General features: G+C 44.7%; 1 protein-coding gene across 1 annotated transcript; it reads right to left on the bottom strand.

Annotated features, from left to right (window-relative positions):
- Positions 1-14,785: 14,785 nt before the first annotated feature.
- On the bottom strand, positions 14,786-18,895 carry LOC127000649 (uncharacterized). The gene is made up of 4 exons (XM_050864612.1): positions 18,728-18,895; positions 17,952-18,102; positions 17,033-17,152; positions 14,786-15,282 (listed from the first exon to the last, which is right to left on the bottom strand). The coding sequence occupies exons 1-4, from the start codon at positions 18,841-18,843 to the stop codon at positions 15,178-15,180; spliced, it is 492 nt and encodes a 163-aa protein (XP_050720569.1). The 5' UTR covers positions 18,844-18,895; the 3' UTR covers positions 14,786-15,177.
- Between the last annotated feature and the right edge of the window lie 7,988 nt (positions 18,896-26,883).

Here is a 26,883-nt window from a genome sequence, read left to right as displayed (position 1 = left end):
TAGTTCACTTAGTTCACTCTCTCTCTCTCTGGGACATTGAAAGTTGCGTGGTTTTTAGTATAAAAATGGTATTGACAATTTTACAAAATAGTTACAAAGTTTATGTGAGCGAGTCGCACGAAGATAAGTAAGACAACCACACCACGGCGCGGAGCGGAGGAGCTCCGCCCGCTACCCGCCCTGTTCTCTCTGGTAGCTCGGGCGAATGGTATTTATGTGCGTTGCTCTTCCCCGGAAGTGTTGATCTTCCGGTGATGACTCTTGCTGATTCTACCGTCAGCACAGATCTCACGGCTGTCAGCCCTGACGTGTCCCATAACATCCTATGGTGACACTGAGCTTGTGTTTCGACACATACAGTCATACATTCATATATACATGATAATATATATGTTATAATCAGTCAATCAGGAGGAGAGAACTGTTGGTGCTCCTCTTATCAGAGCCATGGGCCAAACACAGCTCACACCCAGCCCTGTTAGTGCCAGTAGTAGCACCAGACCAGTGCCCCCTCGGAACAAAGGCATTTCTCTTGATAACTGCGCACATATTCGTAGAATCAACACTATATGTACGTTTAAATGCCCTTCAAAATGGTTCTAGCCACTGATGTACAAGATAAATTGATAGGAATAAGCGAAATTAACAATTCAGTCAAAACTAACATGGATTCAGAATCAGTTTGGGTGGACGTTTACAAAGGGAAAGAAAAACTAACTCTAGGGGTTCTATATAGGCCACCCAACCTTAACAGGCAGGACACGAGTATACTACTACAAGAGATTGGCAGGGCGAGAAGGAGTAAAAATGTCTGGGTAATGGGGGACTTTAATTATAGGAATATAGACTGAGAAGACCTAGTGGGTGACTTGGAAGTCGAGGATTTTCTTAAAGTTATAGAAGATAATTTCCTTAAGCAGGTAGTTACCGAGCCTACCAGAGGAGATAACATTTTAAACTTAGTCCTAACTAATAATGGGTCAGTAAGTTCGCAGATGATACCAAGATCGGTAGAGTAATCCAATCAGACAGGGACGCTAGCAATCTCCAGGATGAGCTTGACAGACTTTATGGCTGGGCAGGGTAGCGGCAGATTGAATTCAATGTCGGGAAGTGTAGCATTCTGAGTGTAGGTTGTAGTAACCCCTCACACACTTACGCCTTAAATGACACTCCTCTAAACAGGTCTGGGTGTGAGAGAGACTTAGGAGTCCTAGTGAGCGATGACCTCCGTCCTAGGGCTCAATGCATTCAGGCTAAAAATCAGGCAAACAGAGTACTGGGTTTTATCTCTAGGAGCGCCGTAAGCAATAGGAGCGCTGAAGTCATCCTAAAATTTTACTTAGCACTAGTTAGACCTCATCTCGATTATGCAGTTCAGTTCTGGTCCCCCTACTATAGAATGGATATCAAGATCTTAGAATCTGTACAGAGGAGGATGACAAAGATGATTCAGGGGGTGAGAAACTTGCCTTATGAGGACAGACTGAAGCATTTAAATCTACACTCGCTAGAAAGGCGAAGGCTGCGGGGAGACCTGATCGAAGTCTATAAATGGATGAAGGGCTTTAATAAAGGGGATGTCAATAAGATTTTGGTAGTAAAAGAGCCAGGTAGGACACGTAGCAATGGTTTTAAGTTAGACAAATTCAGATTCAGCAAAGACATAGGCAAGAATTGGTTCACCAATAGAGTGGTAGATGAATGGAACAGGCTTGACAGCCATGTTGTGGGTGCCAATACCATAGATACATTCAAGAAGAGGTTAGATAAAGTCATGGATAGTGAGGTAAGGTGGGGTTGAGAGTACAGTAGCTGCCTTGTATAGGCCAACCGGCCTCTTGCAGACTCTTTACGTTCTTATGTTCTTAACTTGATACGTGAGTTGGAGGTGGGCGGAGAGTTAGGAAATAGTGACCACAGAACGGTTCATTTTAGCTTAGACTGGGCTGTAACCCGCGAACCAAACCCATTGTTGGTGCTTGATTTTAGAAGGGCAAATTACGAGGGGCTTCGAAGACATCTTGAACAGGTAAACTGGAAAAATTTAGGGATTCATGAGGGCCAGAACTCTGGGTTGGAGAACCAGTAGAACCAGGTAGAAATAACTTACAATAATTTAGGGTGTTGAGGCTCTCTCAGACTCCCTTGAGCGAGCACTTACGGCCGTACCATAAGGCAACCTCTTCGACTGTAGAACCTTTTCGGCCATTTTCTCTTACCATAATACTCGAAGGGTTCCTTTCGGAGCGGAAGGAAAGGTGTTGAGGGGCGAAATTGTTGGAATCTGGCAAGGGGTCGAGATAGGCACATCTTCGTCAGCCTCTTCGCATATTTTATGCGTCAATTCTGCATTTCTCTCATTAATATATTAGTAAATGATCCAGGAATTATAATAAAACGTATTTGATCTAATATGAATCGGCAAAAGTTTTTAATAAATGATTTAAAATGTTGTTTAAGACTTTACGGTTGTATCATGATTTTCAACCCTTGCCGTGTCAACACACCTGCTTGTTAACTCGAGCAGGTAGTCTTTTCCTATAGCTCCGATGAGGCTCGATCACTTTTCTAACGGCTCCTTGCTTGACGAGATGGTAGTGAGGGGCAGAGAAGTGATAGCGCCGGGCACATGTGGACTCCTACTCCTTTTTTTTACAACAAAGGAGGCAGCTCAAGGGCACAAAAAAAGGAAACAATAATAAAAAAGCCCGCTACTCGCTGCTCCTAAAAAATAATCAGAAGAGGTGGCAAAAAGAGAGGTCAATTTCGGGAGGAGAGGTGTCCTGACACCCTTCTCTTGAAAGAGTTCAAGTCGTAGGCAGGAGGAAATACAGATGAAGGAAGATTGTTCCAGAGTTTACCAGCGTGAGGGATGAAAAAGTGAAGATGCTGGTTAACTCTTGCATAAGGGGTTTGGACAGTATAGGGATGAGCATGAGTAGAAAGTCGTGTGCAGCGGGGCCGCGGGAGGGGGGGAGGCATGCAGTTAACAAGTTCAGAAGAGCAGTCAGCGTGGAAATATCGATAGAAGATAGAAAGAGAGGCAACATCGCGGCGGAATTTAAGAGGTAGAAGACTATCAGTAGGAGGAGGAGAGCTGATGAGACAAAGAGCCTTACCCTCCACTCTGTCCAGAAGAGCTGTGTGGGTGAAGCCCCACCACACGTGAGATGCATACTCATATGAGGGCGGACAAGGCCCCTGTATATGGATAGCAACTGCGCAGGGGAGAAGAACTGGCGGAGACGATACAGAACGCCCAACCTCGAGGAAGCTGATTTAGCGAGAGAGGAGATGTGAAGTTTCCAGTTGAGATTTTGAGTTAAGGATAGACCGAGGATGTTTAGTGTTGAAGAAGGTGACAGCTGGGTGTTGTCGAAGAATAGGGGATAGGTGTTTGGAAGATTGTGTCGAGTTGATAGGTGGAGAAATTGAGTTTTTGAGGCATTGAAGGACACAAGGTTCCTTCTGCCCCAATCGGAAATGATAGCAAGGTCTGAGGTTAAGCGTTCTGCAGCCTCCAGTCTGGAGTTGTGTACTTCCTGTTGAGAGGGTCTTCTATTGAAAGAAGTTGAATAATGCAGAGTGGAATCGTCGGCGTATGAGTGGACAGGACAGTTTGTTATGGAAAGAAGATCATTGATGAATAACAGGAAGAGAGTGGGTGATAGGACAGAGCCCTGTGGAACACCACTGTTGATAGGTTTAGGGGAAGAACAGTGACCGTCTACCACCGCGGAGATAGAACGGCCGGAAAGGAAACTGGAGATAAAGGAACAGAGAGAGGGATAGAATCCGAAAGAGGGCAGTTTAGAAAGCAAAGACTTGTGTCAGCCTCTATCGAAGACTTTCGATATGTCTAGCGCAACAGAGAAAGTTTCACCGAAACGGCTAAGAGAGGATGACCAAGAGTCAGTTAAGAGAGCAAGAAGATCGCCAGTGACACGCCCCTTGCGGAACCCATACTGGCGATCAGATAGAAGGTTAGAAGTGGAAAGGTGCTTTTGAATCTTCCGGTTAAGGAGTCATTCAAAAGCTTTAGAGAGACAGGAAAATAAAGCTATAGGGCGGTAGTTTGAGGGATTGGAACGGTCACCCTTCTTAGGCACAGGCTGTACAAAGGCATACTTCCAGCAGGAAAGAAAGGTAGATGTTGATAGGCAGAGACGAAAGAGTTTGACCAGGCAGGGTGTCAGCACGGAAGCACAGTTTTTAGGGACAATAGGAGGCACTCCATCAGGTCCATAAGCCTTCTGAGAGTTGAGGCCAGAGAGGGCATAGAAAACATCATTTGGAAGAATCTTAATAACAGGCATAAAGGAGTCAGAGGGGGGATGAGTAGGAGAAATATGCGCAGAATCGTCCAAGGTGGAGTTCTTACAGAAAGTTTGAGCGAAGAGTTCAGCCTTAGAGACAGATGAGACGGCAGTGCTGCCGTCAGGGTTAAGGAGAGGAGGGAAAGAGGAAGAAGTGAAATTGGAGGAGATATTTTTGGCTAGATGCCATAAGTCACGGGAAGAATTAGAAGAAGCAAGGTGTTGACATTTTCTATTGATAAAAGAAGTTTTGGTAAGTCGGAGAATAGATTTGGCACGATTCTGGGCTGAAATGTAAAGGTCATAGTCAGCGGGAGTTCGAAGGCTCTGGAACCTTTTGTGAGCTGCCTCTCTATCTTTAATAGCACGAGAACAAGCATGATTAAACCAAGGCTTTTTAGCATGAGGAGTAGAGAAAGAACGTGGAATGTATGCCTCCATTTCAGAGACAATCACCTCTGAGATGCGCTGGGCACACACAGAGGGGTCTCTCTCCTGGAAGCAGTAATCATTCCACGGGAAATCGGAAAAGTACATCCTCAGGTCGTCCACCGAGCTGAAGCAAAATGACAGAAGCATCGCCTCTTCGGTGGGTCCACAGGATGTACAGGAGCGATAGGACAGGAAGCAGAAATAAGATTATGATCGGAGGAGCCCAACGGAGAGAACAGTTTGACAGAGTAAGCAGAAGGATTAGAGGTAAGGAAGAGGTTTAGAATTTTGGGACTGTCTTCAAGACGGTCGGGAATACGTGTAGGGTGCTGAACCAACTGCTCTAGGTCGTTGAGGAGAGCAAAGTTGTAGGCTTGTTCACCAGGCTGGTCAGTGAAAGAGGATGAAAGCCAAAGCTGGTGGTGAACATTGAAATCTCCCAAGATGGAGATTTCAGCGAAGGGAGAGTGAGTCAAGATGTGCTCCACTTTAGAATTCAAATAGTCAAAGAATTTTACATAGTTAGTAGAGTTAGGTGAGAGATAAACAGCACAGATGTATTTAATAATAGAATGACAATGAAGTCTTAGCCAGATGGTGGAAAATTCAAAAGAGTCAAGGTCGTGGGCACGAGAGCAAGTGATGTCGTTGCGCACGTAGGCGCAACATCCAGCTTTGGATTGAAATTTAGGATAGAGATAGTAGGAGGGAACAGAGTAGAGGTTGCTGTCAGTAGCCTCAGAAACCTGTGTTTCGGTGAGGAAGAGAAGATGAGGTTTAGAGGAGGAGAGATGGTGTTCCACTGAATGAAAATTAGAACGAAGACCACGAATGTTGCAGAAATTGATAAGGAGGAGGTTCGAGGAGTTATCAGGACACCTCTCAGGTCGGCAGGCAGAAGGGGAGTCCTCCCTGGGGGAATTTATGGTCCCCCCCCCCCAAGGTGGGGACTCCGAGGCAGTGTTGTTTTTCGCCATTTTGAATTTTGAATTTTGGGAAAAGATGTGTGTGTTGTGTGAACGTAGTATGGTGTAGAAAGAGAGAGGAACTGTCTTTAGAGAGCATGCTGAACTGCTCTCTGGTGTTGATGAGACAAAAGGGAAACGGTTAGTGAGGACATGGGAAGGGTCTTTGAAGGGCTTCAGCACCCTCCTCGCTTCCCATATATCCTCACCGGGAGTAGCTCACGCCCGATCGGTAGGTGTCTTCCTACCTACTCCTACTCCTGTCTGAGTGCGTGGAGAGAGGTGGAAACACGAGCTGTGCAGGGATGACAACCCTATCACACGCTATGTACGCCATTATACCTATATATGTACCATTCAATCAACCATTTTATTTGGTATAATCACCAAAGTATAATCCTAGTATATAGTATAATCACACCAATGTATGTAAAATACTTCAATTATCAAGATTTCCATGTAGAAGTGTTTGCAGGGGCTACCAACCCAACTCGGAAGAAGCTCTAGAGAAGGAAGGGGTCCAGATCATATTATAGTATCCAGCAGAAAGGGGACACTGTTTAAGGGAAGAGGAAGAAGAAGGTTTTGAGGGAGATGTATGGTATGGCCGTTAGTACCCTGAGGGATTTTTTAGTATAGGCGAGGGGGGGAGGAGTAATGGGAGAAGACATTTAGCTCTTAATACAACCAGGCAGCTTAGTAGTAATTATAGGGGAGTAACAGAGGGCGGGCTAAGAATCTTCTTTACTAACAGCAGGAGTCTCAGAAATAAGATAGACACACTAAGGGGTGAAGCTTGTGTAGAAAATTTTGACATAATAGCGATCACTGAGACATGGATAGACACTGCCAATAGAAATTTTAAATCAGAATTTGAAATAACGAGTTATCAGATGTTTCACAAAGACAGAAGGGGAAGAAGGGGATGTGGAATTGCGCTATATGTTAAAGACTCCCTTAAATGTTCAGTTAACAATTCAGTCAAAACTAACATGGATTCAGAATGAGTTTGGGTGGACGTTTACAAAGGGAAAGAAAAACTATCTCTAGGGGTTCTGTATCGGCCACCCAACCTAAATAGGCAGGACATGAGTTTACTACTGCAAGAGATTGGCAGGGCGTGTAGTCAGGGGCTGTGTTGTTGATGGAGATGCCCACTGTAGAATCATCCACGTACTTCCAGCGATGAGGGGTGTCTAACAGTGCACTGCTGATCAGAATAAGGAAACAAAGAGCCTTAACAGGCAGGACACGAGTATATTACTACAAGAGATTGGCAGGGCGAGTAGAAGTAAAAATGTCTGCGTAATGGGGGACTTTAATTATAGGAATATAGACTGGGAAGACCTAGTGGGTGACTTGGAAGTCGAGGATTTTCTTGAAGTTATATAAGATAATTTCCTTAAGCAGGTAGTTACTGAGCCTACCAGAGGAGATAACATATTAGACTTAGTCCTAACTAATAATGGAAACTTGCTACGTGAGTTGGAGGTGGGCGGAGAGTTAAGAAATAGTGACCACAGAACAGTTTGTTTTAGCTTAGACTGGGCGGTAACCCGAGAACCAAACCCAGTGTCAGTGCCAGATTTTAGAAGAGCAAATTACGAGAGGCTTCGAAGACATCTTGAAGGGGTAAACTGGGAAAATTTAGGGATTCATGAGGGCCAGAACTGTGGGTTGAAGAACCAGGAGAACCAGGTAGAAATGACTTACAAAAATTTGGTTGGAGTAATAGTAGAGGGGCAAGGACAGCATATACCCCAGCGAACACTTTGCAAAGAAAACAATAACCCTCGTGGACTAAAACACGATAGGGTTAAAGAAGGGAATTTATCAGAAAATAAAGAATATTGAAACACATCTCAGAGGCCGGTATGTCGAACAATCTAGATTATTGAAGAAAAACACCAGGGTAGCAAAAAGGATCTATGAGATTAAAGCAGCAAATGAGGCGAAAAGTAATCCTAAGGGCTTCTTTCAGATGTATAGAACAAAAACAAGGGAGAAAATTGGACCGCTGAAAACAAACACAGGCAAGCTAGTGGAAAATAACGAAAATATGAGCACATTATTGAACGACTACTTCCTCTCAGAATCACACAAGAGGATCGAACGACTATTCCGGAAAGGGTTCAGGTGTACGAGGGCGGGGATGGCGAGAAATTGAGGGATATAAACATTACCAGGCAAGTAGTCCAGGATGAAATAGATAAGGTTAAGAAGAATAAGTCGCCTAGTCCTGACGGGATATTTCCGAGGGTATTAAAGGAATGCAAGGATGTACTCAGTGACCCACTAAGCGACATCTTTAAGATATCGGTAAATTCTGGTTATGTGCCCAGCCTATGGAAATTAGCTAATGTGTCGCCGATTTTCAAAAAGGGGGAAAGGTCAGCTGCTTCGGACTATCGCCCAATTAGCTTAACAACGGTTATAGGCAAGATGCTGGAGTTCATAATAGCCAGGAACATTCGGGAGCATCTAGAGAAACATAGCTTAATTCACGACTCGCAGCATGGGTTCACGAAAGGTAGGTCGTGCCTCACCAATCTCTTGTTCTTCTACAATAAAGTATTTGAGGCGGTAGACAGAGATTAAAATTATGATGTAATCTATCTTGATTTTAGTAAAGCGGTTTTTTAAATTTTATTTAAACATCAAAATGCATATGACAAAAGAGGCGGGGAAATTGTCTCCATGCTAAAGACGACCTTTGTCTTGAGGTCGCCTATCTTAAAGCCATAGCTGGGCACGATAACAGAAAACCTTATTCCCGATAACCGATAACTGATAATGAAAAACCTTAACGGCGATAACCGATATTCGTTAACTAGAGACACAAATATAGGCGATAACCGATACCCGATATATATCCACAATTCCGATACTAGCTAGCGATAAGTCCGATAGGCGAAAACGATACTATATTGATATTTCAGATAGAACAACATTGATGAATTCAAATTTTCATTATCTGTATTTTAGGAAACTTACAGAACCTTAAAACCACACGTTGATACGTACATATGGACGGTAATACTAGAAATGCCTGAACCGGTGTTGTATTATTCGGCGTCCCCACCGTCAAAAATTGTTTACAAACACTGGTCTCTCGTGAACGGTGCATGCTCAGACCAGCAAGTGTAGACCTGTACAGTCTCACAAAGTTTTTAAACCGTAATAAAGAGTTGCTGGAAGGCTGAATCAGACATATAGTACCACTACCACCGTCCTCCCTGTTGTTGGAACGGCACTCTGTACGAGTTGTATTTATATGTACAGAGTGTACGTCATTCTAGAAACAGCGAGGATGGTGGTACTCTATGTTTGATTCAGCTTTCCAGCAACTCTTAATGGGTTAAAAAAGCATTGTGAGACTGTACAGATCTACACTTAATGGCCTGAGCATGCGCAGTTCACGAGAGACCAGTGTTTGTAAACAAAAGCGCCAGCTTTTGACGATGGGACACCAAATAACACAACACCGGATGCCTTCAATACCATGGCATAATCACAAACGAATATGGAATATCAAATTTGGGGCAGTGAATAATCATTTTGGGGGCAAAGTTAAATGATTTTTCTCTATGATATATTGATTTTTGAGTAGCATAAAAAAATAACCTAGTGTTTTAATTTTCATGATCTAAGTATGAAATCTCATCACCGAAGATATTTCATACCCCGAAGATTTTTCATATCACACCGGGCCACGCATGCGCAGTAGGGAGGAGACAACGTTTTTTATGAGAGGCGGAAAAAAAGTAGCGATTATCGCTATTTTGGTTACAAAAGTAACGAAGATACCGATATATATTTAAATAAGTAGCGGATGGTCGATAATCCGATTTTGTTATCAGCGATAAAGTATCGCGATAACCTATCGCGATAACGCCCAGCTATGCTTAAAGCATTGTCACTAGTTGTTCTTGTGCTCAGGCGGATGTGACTAGGGCGGGTAAGTGCGACACTAGGCATGAGCCGCCACCTTCACCTGCTGGGTGTTCATTGCCCTAACGCCCACTTCACTCGTGAAGGCGTTCCACAGGTGGGCCGTGGCACTCGTGAAGGCCCTCTGGCACCTGGCTGTGCGGCTTCTCGTGATTTCAAGGAGGAGGTCGTTAACCACCGCCGCTCTCGTGGTGTGCTGGCTTCTCCTCCTAGTGTAGCAGTCATCGCTCAAAATCCGTGCTCTCCTACATAGACGATCTACTCATCGCTAGCCCGGATGAAGCCTCTCACAAACAGCACCTTCACCAAGTCCTCACCCGCTTGCAAGACTACGGAGTACAGATCAACGTGGACAAGTCTGAGCTCGGTGTTACTTCCCTCACCTTCCTTGGCCACACTGTTCCCGAAGCCGTCCACCCAGCGCCAACTCAAGGAATTCCTGGGTATGGTTAACTTCTACAACCGCTTCGTCCCACACTGCTCTCTCATGCTCCAGCCCCTCTACGCCATGGTGAAGCCCTGCAAGCGTGGCCAGTCTGTCACTCTCGCCTGGACTCCGGACGCTGACGCCGCCTTTCTCGCTGCTAAGAAGGCTCTCAGCGACACAGTCATGCTGTCCTTCCCTGCCCAAGACGCGGAGATCTCCATAGCAACAGACGCCTCCGACACTGGGACTGGTGCTGTCCTACAACAGTTCGTCGACAACGCCTGAAAGCCGATCGCCTTCTTCTCCCGTAAGCTCTCCAAGTCTGAAGCCAAATACAGCGCTTACGACCGGGAACTTCTCGCCATCTTCAAGGCTGTCAAACGTTTCCGCTACTTCATTGAAAGCCGGCGTTTCCACGTGTTCACCGACCACAAGCCCCTCACTACAACCTTCCTGAGGAACAAAGACTCTTATACACCACGTCAACTCCGCCACATGGACTACATCTCGCAGTTCACCACTGACATCCGGTACAGCAAAGGTGCGGACAACGCTCCAGCTGACGCCCTCTCCCGCAACATTATCGCTGTGACGTCCTCTTCACTTGATTACGCCGCCATAGACGCTGATCAGTCCGGCGACGCAGAGCTGGAGAAGCTTCTGGACAACCCGGCGCTTAAAGTGAAGAAAATCACACTCCCAGGCACCAAGGTCACTCTCTACGCTGACGTCTCTACGGCCACCATCCGTCCCTACCTGCCACAGCGACACCGCTACCAGGCCTTCCGTCAGCTTCACGACCTCTCTCATCCTGGCATTCGAGTCTCGCAGTGCCTGATGACATTCCGCTTCATTTGGGAGGGAATTAACAAAGACGTCAGACTATGGACCAAAACCTGCACTGACTCCCAAGCCTTGGATCCAAGGTGACGCGACACACACACTCTCCACCCGGCACCTTCACGCCCGTCACGGAGAGGTTCGACCATGTCCACATCGACCTTGTTGGTCCCCTGCCACCCTCCGCAGGCCACCGCTACATCCTCACCTGCGTGGATCGTTTCACACGCTGGCCCGAGGCCGCCCCCATCGCTGACATCACTACGGACGCCGTCGCCCACGCCTTCATCGCCACTTGGGTCTCCAGGTTCGGCGTCCCTCTCAGCCTCACCTCAGACCGCGGCGGCCAGTTCGAGGCTAACGTGTGGAACAAAGTTATGACCCTCCTCGGCATCCGCCGCTACAGAACGTCAAGCTATCACCCGCAGGCTAACGGCATGGCCGAGCGCTTCCATCGGCAGCTGAAATCCTCCCTCATGGCCTCCACCCAACGCGACAACTGGTCCCTGGCTCTTCCCTTGGTCCTCCTCGGCATCAGGTCCTCCCTGAAGAAAGACCTGCACCACTCCTCGGCTGAACTAGTGTACGGCACCAACCTCCGGCTCCCAGGCGAACTTCTGGCGCCCACACCTGACACCACCCCCTGCGGCGTCCAGGCCTTCGCCGCCCGCCTCAAAGGTGCCATGAGGAGCCTCCAGCTGGTGCAGCCTCACTCTTCCCCGAAGAAGACCTTCGTCAACCAGGACCTCGACACCTGCACCCACGTCTTCGTGCGCGTGGATGCCGTCCGGCGGCCCCTGCAGCAGCCCTACCAAGGACCCTACCGCGTCCTGAGACGGACCAGAAAGACTGTCACGATCGACAAACATAGTTCTCAGGACGCGGTCTCCATAGACAGGGTCAAGCCGGCGTACCTGCTGGCCCCAGACCAGGCGCCCCATCTCTCCGTCGCCGAAACAACACCGTCTGCACCAGTCCGCACCAGGAAGATATCGTTCCTTCTATGAAGTCACTGGGGGGGAATATCTGTAGCAGTCATCGCTCAAATTCCGTGCTCCTTCCCCTCAGTGACAATAAGAAAATGGGGCGCTGAAAACACAGACTAAGATTATAAGTGTTTTCATGTTAAATGTTCATCGTCAGTACTTGTCCCAGTCCGCGTCGTGTCTTCTGTGTTTAACTTTTCTTGTACTCGTTTACCTTTGACTGTCCGTCTATGTCCTTTTGTTGTCCACCGTTACACATTGTTATACACATACACCAACACTTAAATGTCATCCACACTTCACAACATTCACACAAACGCATACCCACACAAACACCTTTTCTTAGTGTCTTGTCTATGTCCATGACCTGTGTGATGTTTTGCAAATAAATTAGCCCTGACGGATATTGACTTTCTCTATCCGTGAACCGATTAGCACTTAAGAACACTCGCTACCACCAACACTTGGAACCCGTAGTGCCGCCAGGTGAGGTGTGTGTTGGACCTGGGCCTTGTGTAGGACTGTGATGGCACCAACCCTTCTCCGGTGCCCGAGGCTGTCGAGCATACAGCGGGGGACGTCCTACTGGTGATGTAGCTGCTGTCCATGTTGCCGCTGCCGCCACTGGTGTCCATGTGGTCGCTGCTGCTGATGGCTGCTGGCATCGCGGATGAGTCGCTCTGCTCTCCTCTGCACTCTGTCCAGCAGCGAGAGGTGACATTGGGCACCACTCATCCAGGAGAGAGGGAAGTATTCCATGACGGGCCTCACCTGGGCTTTGTACAGCCTCAGGAGGCCGTCTGCGTCGAGCAGGTGCCGCACGCGACGCAGGAGTGTCACCCTCAGGGAGGCTCTGCGCGCCACATACTCCAGGTGGCGGTCGAAACTGAGTCTGGAGTCGACTTCCACCCCCAGGATGTTGATGGAGCCCTTGATGACCAGGGTGTCGTCCCCAAACTTCAGCCGTCCCTGCAGGAGTCTGGCGTCCTCCCCCGAACGCGATATGACCATGGCCTGGGTCTTCTCGGCAGCAAACTTGACTTGCCAACGTCGTCCCCAGGCCATGATGTCACCAAGATAGCGGTTGGTGGCTTCGATCACGTCCGCAGTTTGGTCCCTGGTGTAGCTGTGGGACAGGGTGCAGTCGTCGGCGTAGGCTGAGGCCACTAGTAGGCCACGGAGCAGCTCGTCGACAAAGTTCCTCACCAACGACTGTTGCTTAAACTACAGGCTCACGGAGTAGAGGGCAAAGTTTTGAACTAGGTCAAGGCGTGGCTTAGCAATAGGAAGAAAAGAGTGCAAATCAATGGTAAAAGATCTGACTGGAGATGTGTTACGAGTGGGGTCCCACAGGGGTCGGTGTTGGGCCACTTTTGTTTGTTATTTATATCAATGACTTAGATACAGGAATTAGTAGTGATGTGGTGTCAGTAAGTTTGCAGATGATACCAAGATCGATAGAGTAATTGAGTCGGATCAGGACGCTAGTATTCTCCAGGATGAAATAAACAGATTGTATGACTGGGCGGATAAATGGCAGATGGAGTTCAATGTAGGGAAGTGCAGTATTCTGAGTGTAGGTAAGAACAACCCCTCACATAAATATTGCTTAAATGACACTCCCATAAGCAGGTCTGGGTGCGAGAGGGGTTTAGGGGTGTTAGTGAGCTCTGATCTCCTCCAAGGGCACAATGCACTCAAGCTAGAAATCGAGCAAACAGGGTACTGGGTTTTATTTCAAGAGCGTAAGCAACAGAAGCGCCGAAGTCTTCCTCAAACTATATTTAACATTATTATCGCCCGCAAAAAATTTTTGCATAAGGTATTGTTTTCAGTTTATTTTTTTTTTCTGTAACGCGATAACTTTTGAACCATTACAGCTAGGATGTTGAAACTTCATCGGTGGACTACTAATGGCACCCCACCGGGCGAGTTCGATTTTCCTAGTCACCGAGGTCAAAAATGCATATTTTCACATTTTGAGCACTCCGACCAGAGGGTGTTGGCAGCGGGCGGTTTGTATTTGTTACAGTGTCAATGTCTAGGTTAGACCTCATTTTGATTATGCGGTTCAGTTCTGGTGACCTTACTATAGAATGGATATCAAAATGTTAGAATCAGTGCAGAGGAGGATGACAAGATGATTCAAGGGTTACGAAACTTGCCATACGAGGAAAGACTCAAACAATTAAACTTGCATTCTCTAGAAAGGCGAAGGGTGCGTGGAGACATGATCGAGGGTTATAAATGGATGAAGGGCTTTACTAAGGGGGATATTAATAAGGTTCTGTTGGTAAGAGAACCGGGTAGGACACGTAGTAATGGGTTTAAACTGGATAAATTCAGATTCAACATGGACATAGGCCAAATTTGGTTTGCTAACAGAGTGGTAGATGAGTGGATCAGGCTGAGCAGTCATGTGGTGGGTGCCAATACAATTGTCACATTAAAAAATACATTAGATAAATTCAATGACAGTGATATTAGGTGGAGTTAGATTCAAGGGAGCTAAGGTTCAAAGGAGCTGCCTTGTGCAGGCCCGGCCTCTTCCAGACTCCTACGTTCTTATGTTCTTATATTCTTAAATCACTTTCTTTCGTTACTCCAAGTATTTCTTAGCGAATACGCTGGTAATCTTCTTTTCTCATGAGTGAAGCTCCCTAGTTGATGGAGCGTGAGTAGGGTCTACCAAGAGTGCCAAGCAAAGCGGCCGCGGTAGTATTTGCATGTTAGTAATTGCAGTTGTAATGGACTACGAATACGACGTTATTTTGTATGGAATATTCTTTTCTTTTTCTTCTTCTTTTTTTTTCTTCTTCTTTCAACTCCTCCACCACCGCGATAAAGAGAAGGAAATACACAAAATTTTGGCAGTTTTATATTTTATTCAACTTTGTAAACATGAAGCATTGTGATGAGAAGAAACCAAAGAAAAATATAGATCAAAGGCGTGTGTGTGTGTGTGTGTGTGATTCAGTACAGCCTGATCACGAACTGAACTCGTCATCGCCAGCAGGTATTACGCTCCCGGTTAGAGCAACTTCCTCAGTCAGTCTCTGGGTACTGGCTGGACCTCCACACACCACACACCCCATCCCCCTTGCTCAAGGGGGGACTGTAGCCACTCCTTCTCAGCCGAAAAATCTCGGCCTGAGCGGGGCTCGAACCTCCGCCTGTCAGACTGGAGCCTAACAGGCTGAGCCTTAGTCCACTGAGCTATCGGATCGGTGTGTGGGTGTGGGTGTGGGTGGGTGTCCCTAAGCGCATGCCTCGTAGTTCCCTCCCTTGCAGCACAGATCTTGGTTGGACTCGAGGTTGTCATACAGCAGCGGACCGTGGCAGATGCTGCTGTACCCGTGCACCTGAAGAAGAAAATATAATAAATATACATATTGACACAGAAATAGAGACAGACAGACACTTTGACAATTATGCATACATACATACATACTTACATACATACATACACACATCTTTTTAGATAAGTCAGTTGCGTAGTTAGGGTCTATATGTGGGAGTCAAAAGGAGCCCTACTTTTCTTCAGCTTGCCCAAAGGTACTGCACTGTTAAGGTCATGCTTGGGAGTTCAATGTAGGGAAGTGCAGTATTCTGAGTGTAGGTAGGAACAACCCCTCACATAACTATTGCTTAAATGACACTCTCATAAGCAGGTCTGGGTGCGAGAGGGATTTAGGGGTCTTAGTGAGCTCTGATCTCCGTCCAAGGGCACAATGCATTCAAGCTAGAAATCGAGCTAATAGGGTACTGGGATTTATTTCAAGGAGCGTAAGCAACAGAAGCCCCGAAGTCTTCCTCAAACTATATTCAGCATTAGTTAGACCTCATCTTGACTTTGCGGTTCAGTTCTGGTCACCTTACTATAGAATGGATATCAAAATGTCAGAATCGGTGCAGAGGAGGATGACTAAGATGATTCAGGGGTTGAGAAACTTGCCATACGAGGAAAGACTCAAGCAGTTAAACTTGCATTCTCTAGAAAGGCGAAGGGTGCGTGGAGACATGATCGAGGTTTATAAATGGATGAAGGGCTTTAATAAGGGAGACATTCATAAGGTTTTGTTGGTAAGAGAACCGGGTAGGACACGAAGTAATGGGTTTAAACTGGATAAATTCAGATTCAACAGGGACATAGGCAAAAATTGGTTTACTAACAGAGTGGTGGATGAGTGGAATAGGCTTAGCAGTCATGTGGTGAGTGCCAATACAATTGTCACATTAAAAAATAGACTAGATAAATTCATGGACAGCGATATTAGGTGGGGTTAGATACACGGGAGCTTAGGGTCAAAGGAGCTGCCTTGTACAGGCCTACCGGCCTCTTGTAGACTCCTGCGTTCTTATGTTCTTATGTTCTTGTTAGTTACTATGTATTGCCCGAATTTTCCATCTTTCACATACATTCATATGACTTGTGCGTGTTACAAAGCACGAGGAATAAATCCAGACCCAGAAAGGGTTTCACCGGCGCCGGGGATCAAACCCTGGAATCCTCGACTAAACAGAACGGAAGTGTGAGCGTTGTTATTACGTATTGGTAACTCTTGCAGTAGTTTGCAGGAAGGAAGCGTGGCAATTTACCTAATACCTTGTTGGACTGAGTGTCAAGATACTGGTTAACTCATGCATTAGTAAGTTGGAAGTCTGAGAGGTTTGCATAATAACTTCTAGGAATGAAAACGTGTATTATACAAGACAGAGGTGTGACATGTTCACGAAATATTGTGTAGGAGTGATAGTGAAGACATTAGGTAACATGTATTAGTATGTTGGAGGGTTGAGAGGCAGACGTAGCTTGTGGGGATGAAAGAGTGAGGATACTGCTGGTTAACTCTTGCACTGGTATACAGGACGAAGGTGTGATTTTACAGGTAGGGGTTAAAGAGCGAAAAAAATAGTTAATAGGCATTAGTAAGTAAAAAGTTTAGACTTAGAGGTTAACGTAATACCTTGTAAGGATGAAAGAGGCAGATGCCGGTTATCCATTGAAGGATTGCATATTTTAGGTTAATGTCCCTTATGGTGATGTGAGGGAAGAAAAGTAATAACCAAGTTAACATGAACAGAGTAAGATGAAGCCTCATGCACACGTACCTTGTTGGGTCCGAAGTTCAAGATGCCGTCAGCTTCGAGGTTGTCACAGAAGCGCTGGCCGACGGTTATGCCCCCTGAAGTGACAGCGTCCAAGTCTCCGCCTCCCACAACAGTGTTCCACTGCATGATGAGAGTTAAGAAGTTAAACCTTCACGTTGAGTTTTTTTTTTTTTTTCGAATTGAAATGTCTTATATCATTATTGCTACTTTCTCTGCTTTTACTTGTGTGTTCATTGTTTTATAATTTTCCTTCCTTTCCTTTTTGCCAATCTTACTACTACTACTACTACTACTACTACTACTACTACTACTACTACTACTATTACTCAGTCAATCAAGGGGGGCATACGTCGAAAGGCGCGTCGCCTCGCTCACCCTACTACGCCAAGTCTCCATGCAGTATGCAGTCCCCCTTCCCATCCTGAGTATCTCCTGGCAGGATCTGTTGACTTGCTCAAGCCACGAACACCATGGGCGTCCCCTTGGCCTCCTCCAATCAGGATTGTCTCTTATAGAAACAACCCGATGAGCAGGAACGGCTTCAGGGTAATATGCCACATGCCGTATAGCCGGAGTTCGCGCTGACGGACTATGCAGGGATTATTATTATGTCGAATCAGTCTCACGAAGCAGTCGGTTTGACACAAAGCCATTTCATCGATATCCCATGATTTTGCGCAGACACTTATTACCAAAGGCATCAATCCGCCTCTCCAAGTCCCCTTTTAATGTCCATGTCTCACAACCATAGAGTAAGACAGGGAGCACAAGGGACTTGAAGATCCGGATCTTTGTCCTTCTACAAAGGTATCGACAGCGCCATATACTCGTGCTGAGCGAGTCCATAACACCGTGGGCCAAGTACACACACACACACACACACACACACACACACACACACACACACACACACACTTACCGCATTCTGGCACACGGTCTTGCACTCGAGGACCTTTGAACAGTCGGCAACGTGCTCGTGGGGGAATTCGTCCAGCTCCACCAGACCCTCGTGCTCGGTGGCGAAAACTCCGCAGTGGCAGTGCTCGGAGTCCTCGGGTCCGTGGTCCCCGCTGGAGTGGGGAGGAGAAGGGAATGTGGGTGATGGAAAGGCTGGATATGTAAACAGAAGAAGAAGAAAAAGAAGTCAAAGTAAATCAAAGAGGCGAAGAAGAAAAGGAGACGAGACGAAGGGAGAATACTAACTTAAAAAGGTGTCTTGATGGCTCTTCCAAAATTTGCAACACCCGCGGTATTCGCTCTAATTTCCCTTCTGTGCAGCACCATTTCTCCTCCTCTAAACCTCACCTTCTCTTCCTAACCGTAATACAGGTTTCGGAGGCTACTGATGTAATCTTTTCTCAGTTCCTTCCTACTATCTCTCTCTTAAATTTCGATCCAAAACTTGAAGTACACAATGATATCATCCTCTCGTGCCCAAAACCTTGATTATTCAGAATTTTCCACCATTTGACTAAGACTTCATTGCTACTCTTTTACTAAATACGTATGTGCTCATCTGCTGCTCATCTTTCACCTAACTCTACCAACTATGTAAATTCTTTGACTATTTAAATTCTTAATTAAGTAGAGTTCAGCTTGACTCATTCTCCCTTCGCTGGAATCTCCACTGCCCCAACACTCTGTAGGCGGGCCATCCCTTGCCTGTCCTTATCTTTGTATAAAAAAAATAGTTACCTGGCCAGAGCGAGGCAGGTGGCAAGGAGGAGGCCCATTAACACCTTCATGCTGGCGGTGGTGTTTTTGTTGTCCGTGATGGTGGTGACGCCGACTCTGAGGTACTCCAATTCCATCTTCAGTCTTTATACTTTCCTGTGCTCCTCCTCCTCCTCCTCCTCCTTCCCCTCTCCTCCTCCGCTTCCAGATAGACTGCGTACCCCTCTTCCTTCTCTTCCTCACGCCCTCCACTTGTCCTCTAGCATCTGGAAAATCCTTTCTAACCAGCGTAAACAAACACTACTCCACCACCACCCCCTTCTACCACACTACCATTAACATCACCACAACCAAGACCACCAACACTATCATCAACACACACACACACACACACACACACACACACACACACACACACACACACACACACACCATTACCACCACCACCTCCACCACCACCACCACAAACAACAACAACAGCAACACCCACTACAAGCATTCCACAGTCTTATCCACGCCCGCAGTACCTGAGGGGGCGCACACAGGTATTTTGCAGGTGTGTGAAGTCGTCAAGGTTTGCCTGAAAGGCCTGGCCCACGGTGTTACGAACTCACTCAGCACGAGTATATGGCGTTGTCGATGTCTATGAATGCGGACGAAGACTCAAATCATTAAGTCGTTTGTGCTCCGTCTTACTGTATGAGATAGATAGATAGATAGATGGAGAGAGAGAGAGAGAGAGAGAGAGAGAGAGAGAGAGAGAGACTTAGTTAACTTCATTATTTCTATTATCGTTAACGGTATTATTGTTTTCTCCTCTTTCCCCAGCAGCTCCATCACCACCACCATCACCACCACCACCACCATCACCACCACCACCACCACCACCATCACCACCACCACCGCCCTATTCGCCACCCCCTCCTTGGCCCACGCAGCCGTCGCCCAAGGGCAGCACTCACTGTCCCTCTCCTCCAAGAAAGACTTGAGCAGACTGCTAGCCTCTCCACCTCTCATTCCTTACACTATTACACTGATGGTTCAGTAGAGGAGAAGGGTGCTGCTGGAGCTGCGTTTGTGTGCGGCAACCAAACGCATGCCTTCAGGCTCAGCACGGGCACGTCCATCTTCCAGACTGAGCTCATAGCAATTCACCAAGCCCTTCGGCACGCCAACAACACACATTACACCACAGCGACTCACTCTCTGCCTTGAAAACACTCAGACAAACAAACTTTGCAGATAACGTGCATCTCCTTACCTCCATCCAAAAAGAGATGCACACACTCAGCATGGCAAACAACACTATCAAGCTACACTGCATGGGTACCTGGCCATGTGGGCATCTTGGGCAGCGAGAGGGCTGATAGTGCCGCTCGTAGTGCAACGCAGCGCACAGATCCAGATATCACCATTCATCTCAGTCTTGCTCAGATAAAATCTCAGGTCAGTGCAGCAGCCTTTAGGTCCATCTCAAATGACTTGAGGGATCACGTTGCCACATGCTCTCGTTCCGCCACTTACTACACAACAGCCACCAAACAAGAGACTTTAGTCCTCCCTCCCAGGACAGCACCGCACCTTGTCCACCACCTACACAGACTGCGGCTAGGATTTCTGTGATCCAGGGTTGGCGGTTTAAACCAAATGGTTTAAACCAATAAAAAACCAGTGGTTTAAACCAACTACTAAAACCATTCTTTTTCTTTTGTGTGTACCTTTGTTAGTTTCATCAGTAGTGTGGTTTTAACTATATGTAATATTTTAATTATGTACAGTAGGGTTGGGGGTTTGAACCTGGGGTGTCATTTTAACTATGTACAGCAGGGTTGGCGGTTTAAACCAGGGGTGTCAAACTCAAAACCCTTCGAGGGCCAATTCATACTCTGAAGTGCCGTCATGTGGGCCAACAAGATTGAAAATACATTGACAAGATTGAAGTTACCGTGATACTGCGGGCTATTTATAACTAACCCGCGGGCCATGAGTTTGACACCACTGGTTTAAACTAAAAACCAGGAGCGCTGGGATTTATTTCAAGGAGCTTATGGGATTTATTTCAAGGAGCGTAAGCAGCAGAAGCCCCGAAGTCTTCCTCAAACTATATTTAGCATTAGTTAGACCTCATCTTGACTATGCTGTTCAGTTCTGGTCACCTTACTATAAAATGGATATCAAAATGTTAGAATCGGTGCAGAGGAGGATGACTAAGATGATTCAGGGGTTGAGAAACTTGCCATACGAGGAAAGACTCAAACAGTTAAACTTGCACTCTCAAGAAAGGCGAAGGCTGCGTGGAGACATGATCGAGGTTTATAAATGGATGAAGGGCTTTAACAAGGGAGATATTCATAAGTTTTTTTTTGGTAAGAGAACCGGGTAGGACACGAAGTAATGGGTTTAAACTGGATAAATTCAGATTCAACAGAGACATTGGCAAAAATTGGTTTACTAACAGAGTGGTGGATGACTGGAATAGGCTTAGCAGTCACGTGGTGAGTGCCAATACAATTGTCACATTCAAAAATAGACTAGATAAATTCATGGACAGCGATATTAGGTGGGGTTAGATACACGGGAGCTTAGGGTCAAAGGAGCTGCCTCCTACAGGCCTACCGGCCTCATGCAGACTCCTACGTTCTTATGTTCTTATGTTCTTAAAACCAGTGTTTTTTTTGTGTATCTTTGTTAGTTTCATCAGGTATTGTGGTTTTAATTCTCTCTCTCTCTCTCTCTCTCTCTCTCTCTCTCTCTCTCTCTCTCTCTCTCTCTCTCTCTCTCTCTCTCTCTCTATATATATATATATATATATATATATATATATATATATATATATATATATATATATATTACAACTGTTTTTGTAGCATGCAATTGGAAAATTAGAAGAGGTCTTTCATGTTTTACTATTTTTAACATGGCAATTAAAAAGCATGTTAGAGAAGCTGCATTTTGCCTCTTTTACAGATTGTATGAAGATCAATGAATATATTGCTAAATCCATCTCTAAATCTATCTATCTATCTATCTATCTATCTATATCTATCTATCTATCTATCTATCTATCTATCTATCTATCTATCTATCTATCTATCTATCTATATATATATATATATATATATATATATATATATATATATATATATATATATTTTTTTTTTTTTTTTTTACATCAAGGGATGCGGCTCAAGGGCAACAAAAAGAGTACAAAAAAAAAGCCCGCTACTCGCCGCTCCCACAAAAGTAAAAAGTAAAGAGTAGCCAAAAGAGAGGTTAATTTCGGGTGGAGAGGTGACTTGATACACTCTTCTTGAAAGAGGTGAAGTTATAGGCAGAAGGAAATACAGACGAAGGAAGGCTGTTCCAGAATTTACCCGTGAAGGGGATGAAAGAATGGAGATGCTAGTTAACTCTTGCATAAGGGGTTTGGACAATATAGGGATGAGCATGAGTAGAAAGTCGTGTGAAGCGGGGCTGCGGGAGGAGGGGAGGCATGCAGTTAGCAAGTTCAGAAGAGCAGTCAGCATGAAAATATCGATAGAAGATAGACAGAGAAGCAATATAGCGACTCTGTCCAGAAGAGCTGTGTGAGTGGAGCCCCCCCTCCCCACGTGAGATGCATACTCCATACGAGGGCGGACAAGGCCCCTGTATATGGAAAGCATCTGTGGCGGAGACGATACAGAACGCCCAACCTCGAGGAAGCTGATTTAGTAAGAGAGGAGATGTGACGTTTCCAGTTGAGATTTTGAGCTAAGGATAGTCCGAGGATATTTAACTGGTTTAAACCCCCCAAAAAACTGGTTTAAACCAAAAACCTGGTTTAAAAAAACTTTTTTTTTTTTTAAACATTGGTTTTTGCCAACCCTGCTGTGAACATCACAAATTTATGACCGCCCTGAACCTTGTGAGCACTGTCTTGAGGAGGACCATGAACCTCTTCTCCACTATCTGCTCCGATGCCCAGTCACGCAGCATCTCCGCAATTACCCTCAAAACCAAAATGCATCAGATACAGAAAAAGCTGCAGCATTCGTCGTCTCGTCGAAGACTGAGTCACTTCTTGCCCTCTGCAAAAATTATCCTCCAACGCGCAGAGTTCCCATGTATTACTGCTCTTTACTGACGAGCTCATAGGTTAGCCCGTGTCTCTTTACCTCAAAAGAGGCAATATTAACAACAACAACCACCACGATCACCACCACCATCACCACCACCATCACCATCACCACTTCAGGCATTATAAGAGATTTTTGTTACATCACCCTAGGGAAGTCAACATCACAATAGCAGGCCTGTAGTTTTGTCACATTATTTTTTGGGGGGGCTGTAGGTCCATGGGTTGGGGGTGAGGGTGGCGAGCATGCGCAGGTGGAGGAAAGTTTTTGAAAATTAAGCATTTTCATGACATTTTGAGGCCGATATAGAAAACATAAATTACGACCCTGCATAGCATAGTAAAATCTTCGTGTGTATGTGTGTGTGTGTGTGTGTGTGTGTGTGTGTGTGTGTGTGTGTGTGTGTGTTTACCTAGTTGTGTTTATCTAGGTGTAGTTTCCAAGGTTTGCGTCATGCTCGTATTGTTGTGTCTCCAAGTCATACTTATCTATCAGCTCATAACTGCTTCTTGGCTGAAACACCCAGGTTTGGACGGTTATCTGTGTGTGTGTGTGTGTGTGTGTGTGTGTGTGTGTGTGTGTGTGTGTACAAAAGCAATATACCAACGTTTGGGGGATTGTATTTTAAATTATTAACAACTGAAAATAGCTTTCTTACTGGGAATTTCACGCTTGCCTCAGTCCAGAAACATAACAGAAACAGGAAAGAATTATCAAGCCAGGTAAGAACACACACACACACACACACACACACACACACACACACACACACACACAGCGCTCCGGTAGCTCAATCGGTAGAGCGCTACGCTGCAAGGCATCACTGCCAAACAGGCGGCGGTTCGAGCCCCGCTCAGGCCGGATTCTTTTCGTTGACTAGGAGACAGGAATGGTTACTCTCCCTCCTTGAGAAGGGGGATGGGATGTGTGGTGTGTGAGGTCCTGGCAGTACCCAGAGATCGACGATAATGAGCTCTTGCTCACGTCGGGAGAGTACCTGCTGGCGAAACCGAGTCCAACTCGTGATCAGGCCGTGGTGAATTACATATATATATATATATATATATATATATATATATATATATATATATATATATATATATATATATATATATATATATATATATATATACACACACACACACACACACACACACACACACACACACACACACACACGCACACACACACACACACCAGGGATGGAGTATTCGTATTCGGTATTCGCATTCGAATACATTCGAATACCATTTTTGGGTTTATTCGTATTCGAATAATTATAATTAATGAGAAAAATTGTAGTATACTCATTCGTATTCAAATACAAGGGAAAAGTATTCGTATTGTTTTAATAATCTGATGAACACTTCAGAATATATAATCATGAATAACAGCCGTTGTTCGTTTCAGCTCCAGCCTCTTGGGCCGACGTGTAATTACCGTGTATAGTACAGGTTCATGAGCTCATTTTACTGTTGCATAATTTTAGAACAGTGCTGTGCCCAGCGACGTCAAGAAGGTATTTTAACAATGAAAAGTATAATTCATGAATGTATTCATGAATCCGCTGAAGAAGTATTCGTTCTTGTATTCGAATTAAAACTATTTCCTTGTATTCGAATTCGTATTCGTTGGAATTTCAAGCATTCGTATGCGTATTCGAATACACAACTCTTGTATTCACTCCATCCCTGAACCTAACCTAACCTAACAAAACCCCGAAGAGTTACCATACGTCTTGATCAGAAAAACTCAGCAATGTTTCCTTACTAATGAGACTTTCTATATGACAAATTGAAGGTTTTCTTTGTAAATTTATGCTATAGGTTTCTGGATATCATGGGTTTGAAATTTCCCGAAACTTACATAACATATCACAACATAAGAAAACCCCGAACAGTTTCCATACGTCTTGACTCAGAAGAATCTTCTATTCTTCCTTACTAAATGAGACTTTTTACATAACATAAAGAGATCTTCCTTTGTTAATTTATGTCATAATTTGCCACCTATCATGTGTTTGAAAATTTTCTAAACTTAACCTAACTTAACAAAACCCCGAACAGTTGCTATACGCCTGTATTCAGAAAAAAAAACTCATCTATGCTTCTTCAGTAATGATACTTATCTAACAAAGGTAGTTCTTTCTTGCTTAATTTATACTTTAAGTTTCTGGCTATCATGTGTTTGAAGATGCCCTAATCTAACCTAACAATACCGCGAATAGTTAACATATATACGTCTTGACTCAAAAATATCTATGTTTCCTTACTAATAATATTATTAGACTTTCTCTATAACACACTGAAGTCTTTCTTTGTTGATTTTTATCATAAGTTGGTGACAGTCATGTGTTTGAAGATTCCCTAAACCAGTGGTTCTCAACCTGGGGGCCATGGCAAGAATTTAGGGAGGCCATGGTGAGCTGTTAGAAATTACACATTTCTAAATAATGTTGGGAATCTGAATAAAAAAAATGTATCACTCATTCCGTCCTGGGAGAAGATTTTTTTTTTATTGATTACATCGACAATAAAAAATTAATAGTTACATGATATGGTGATCTTTTTTTTATTTCAAATTGATGATAGAAGATTTTACACCTTCAGTCCCTGTCTGTGACAGGCGCTGGACTGAGCTGCTGACCAGACGTGTTCAGTACGTGTCCATGTGCCGTCGCTTTGCTGATGGTGAGAGTCACGGGAGACATATACATCTTTTTTACCTTTTTTTGGCGGGGTTGGGTTTGGGAGAAAAATGAAGGGGAGCCAAAAGGATGTTGACAATTCATGAAAGGGGAAATGTAGGGAAAAAGGTTGAGAACCACTGCGCCCCCGAACAATTACCATATGTCTTGATTTAAAAATCGTATTTGCTTTCTTACTAATGAGACTTTCTATATAACAAAGTGACCTCATTCTTTGTTGATTTATACCATAAGTCTCTGGCAGTCACTTTATATGCACTCAGTAAATTCATAAATGTTTCCTTACTAATCAGACTTATTATCTGACACAGTGAGCTCTTCCTTTGTTGATTTACGCCATAATATCCTACCTATCTGTATTTGTAGATACCATAAGCCCCAACCTAACCTAACCTAACAAAACCTCAAACAGTTACTATAGGTCTTGACTCAGAAAATTCGTATGTGCTTCCTTACTAATGAGACTTTCTATACAATAAAGTGAGATCATTCTTTGTTAATTTACACCATTAAGTTGCTGGCTGTCATGTGTTTGAAGGTACCTTTAACCTAATCTAACCTAGCAATACCCCGAACAAGTATCATACGTCTTTACTCCGAAAAATCATATATACTAACTTATGAATGAGACATTGTTATCTGACTGAATGAGGTCATTCTTTTGTTATTTTAAGCCATAAGCTGTCCCCTATCATGTGTTTGAAGATGCCCTGAAATTAATCTAACCCAACAAAATTCAGAACAATCACCATATGTCAGTCCTCAGAAATATCATATATGCTTCCTTACCCATGACTTCCAATACAACAAAGTGAGGTCTCTCTTTGTTGATTTATGCTGCAAGTTGTTGGCTGTCATGTGTTTGAAGACACCCTAAACTTAACCTAACCTAACAAAACCACACAAAAAAAACGTACGTCTTTAGCTACTTAGAAAAAAAAACATCATTCTTGCTTCCTTACTAATAAGACTTCCTATATAACAAAGTGAAGGATTCCTTTGTTAATTTGTGCTATAGGTTTCTGGATATCATGTATTGGAAAATTCCCTAAACTTAATCTAACCTAACAAAACCCCGAATAGATTACCATATGTCTTTACTCAGAAAAACTCATCCATGTTTCCATAATAATGAGACTCAATATATAAGAAAGGGGAGACTGTTGTTAATTTATGCTATAGGTTTCTGGATATCATGTGTTTGAAAATTCCCTAAACTTATCCTAGACTCCCTAAACATAACCTACCCTAATCTGTCACACACACACACACACACACACACACACACACACACACACACGAACTTAGTACTCGCGCGCGCGCGCACACAGTCACAGGATTTTTTTTTTTTT

The sequence above is a fragment of the Eriocheir sinensis genome, chromosome 19 (genome assembly GCF_024679095.1).
Source record: "Eriocheir sinensis breed Jianghai 21 chromosome 19, ASM2467909v1, whole genome shotgun sequence".
Classification (NCBI taxonomy): Eukaryota; Metazoa; Arthropoda; class Malacostraca; order Decapoda; family Varunidae; genus Eriocheir; species Eriocheir sinensis.
The sequence above is the reverse complement of the archived record's forward strand: the minus strand, read 5'-3'. Positions and strand labels throughout refer to the sequence as shown.

Coding starts and splice junctions, on each gene's coding strand:
- LOC127000649 (XM_050864612.1), bottom strand. CDS start 18,843: ATGGAATTGGAGTACCTCAGAGTCGGCGTCACCACCATCACGGACAAC. Junction 18,103..18,727: donor ACCTGCCTCGCTCTGGCCAG/GTAACTATTTTT, acceptor TCCCCACTCCAG/CGGGGACCACGGACCCGAGG. Junction 17,153..17,951: donor AGACCGTGTGCCAGAATGCG/GTAAGTGTGTGT, acceptor CTCATCATGCAG/TGGAACACTGTTGTGGGAGG.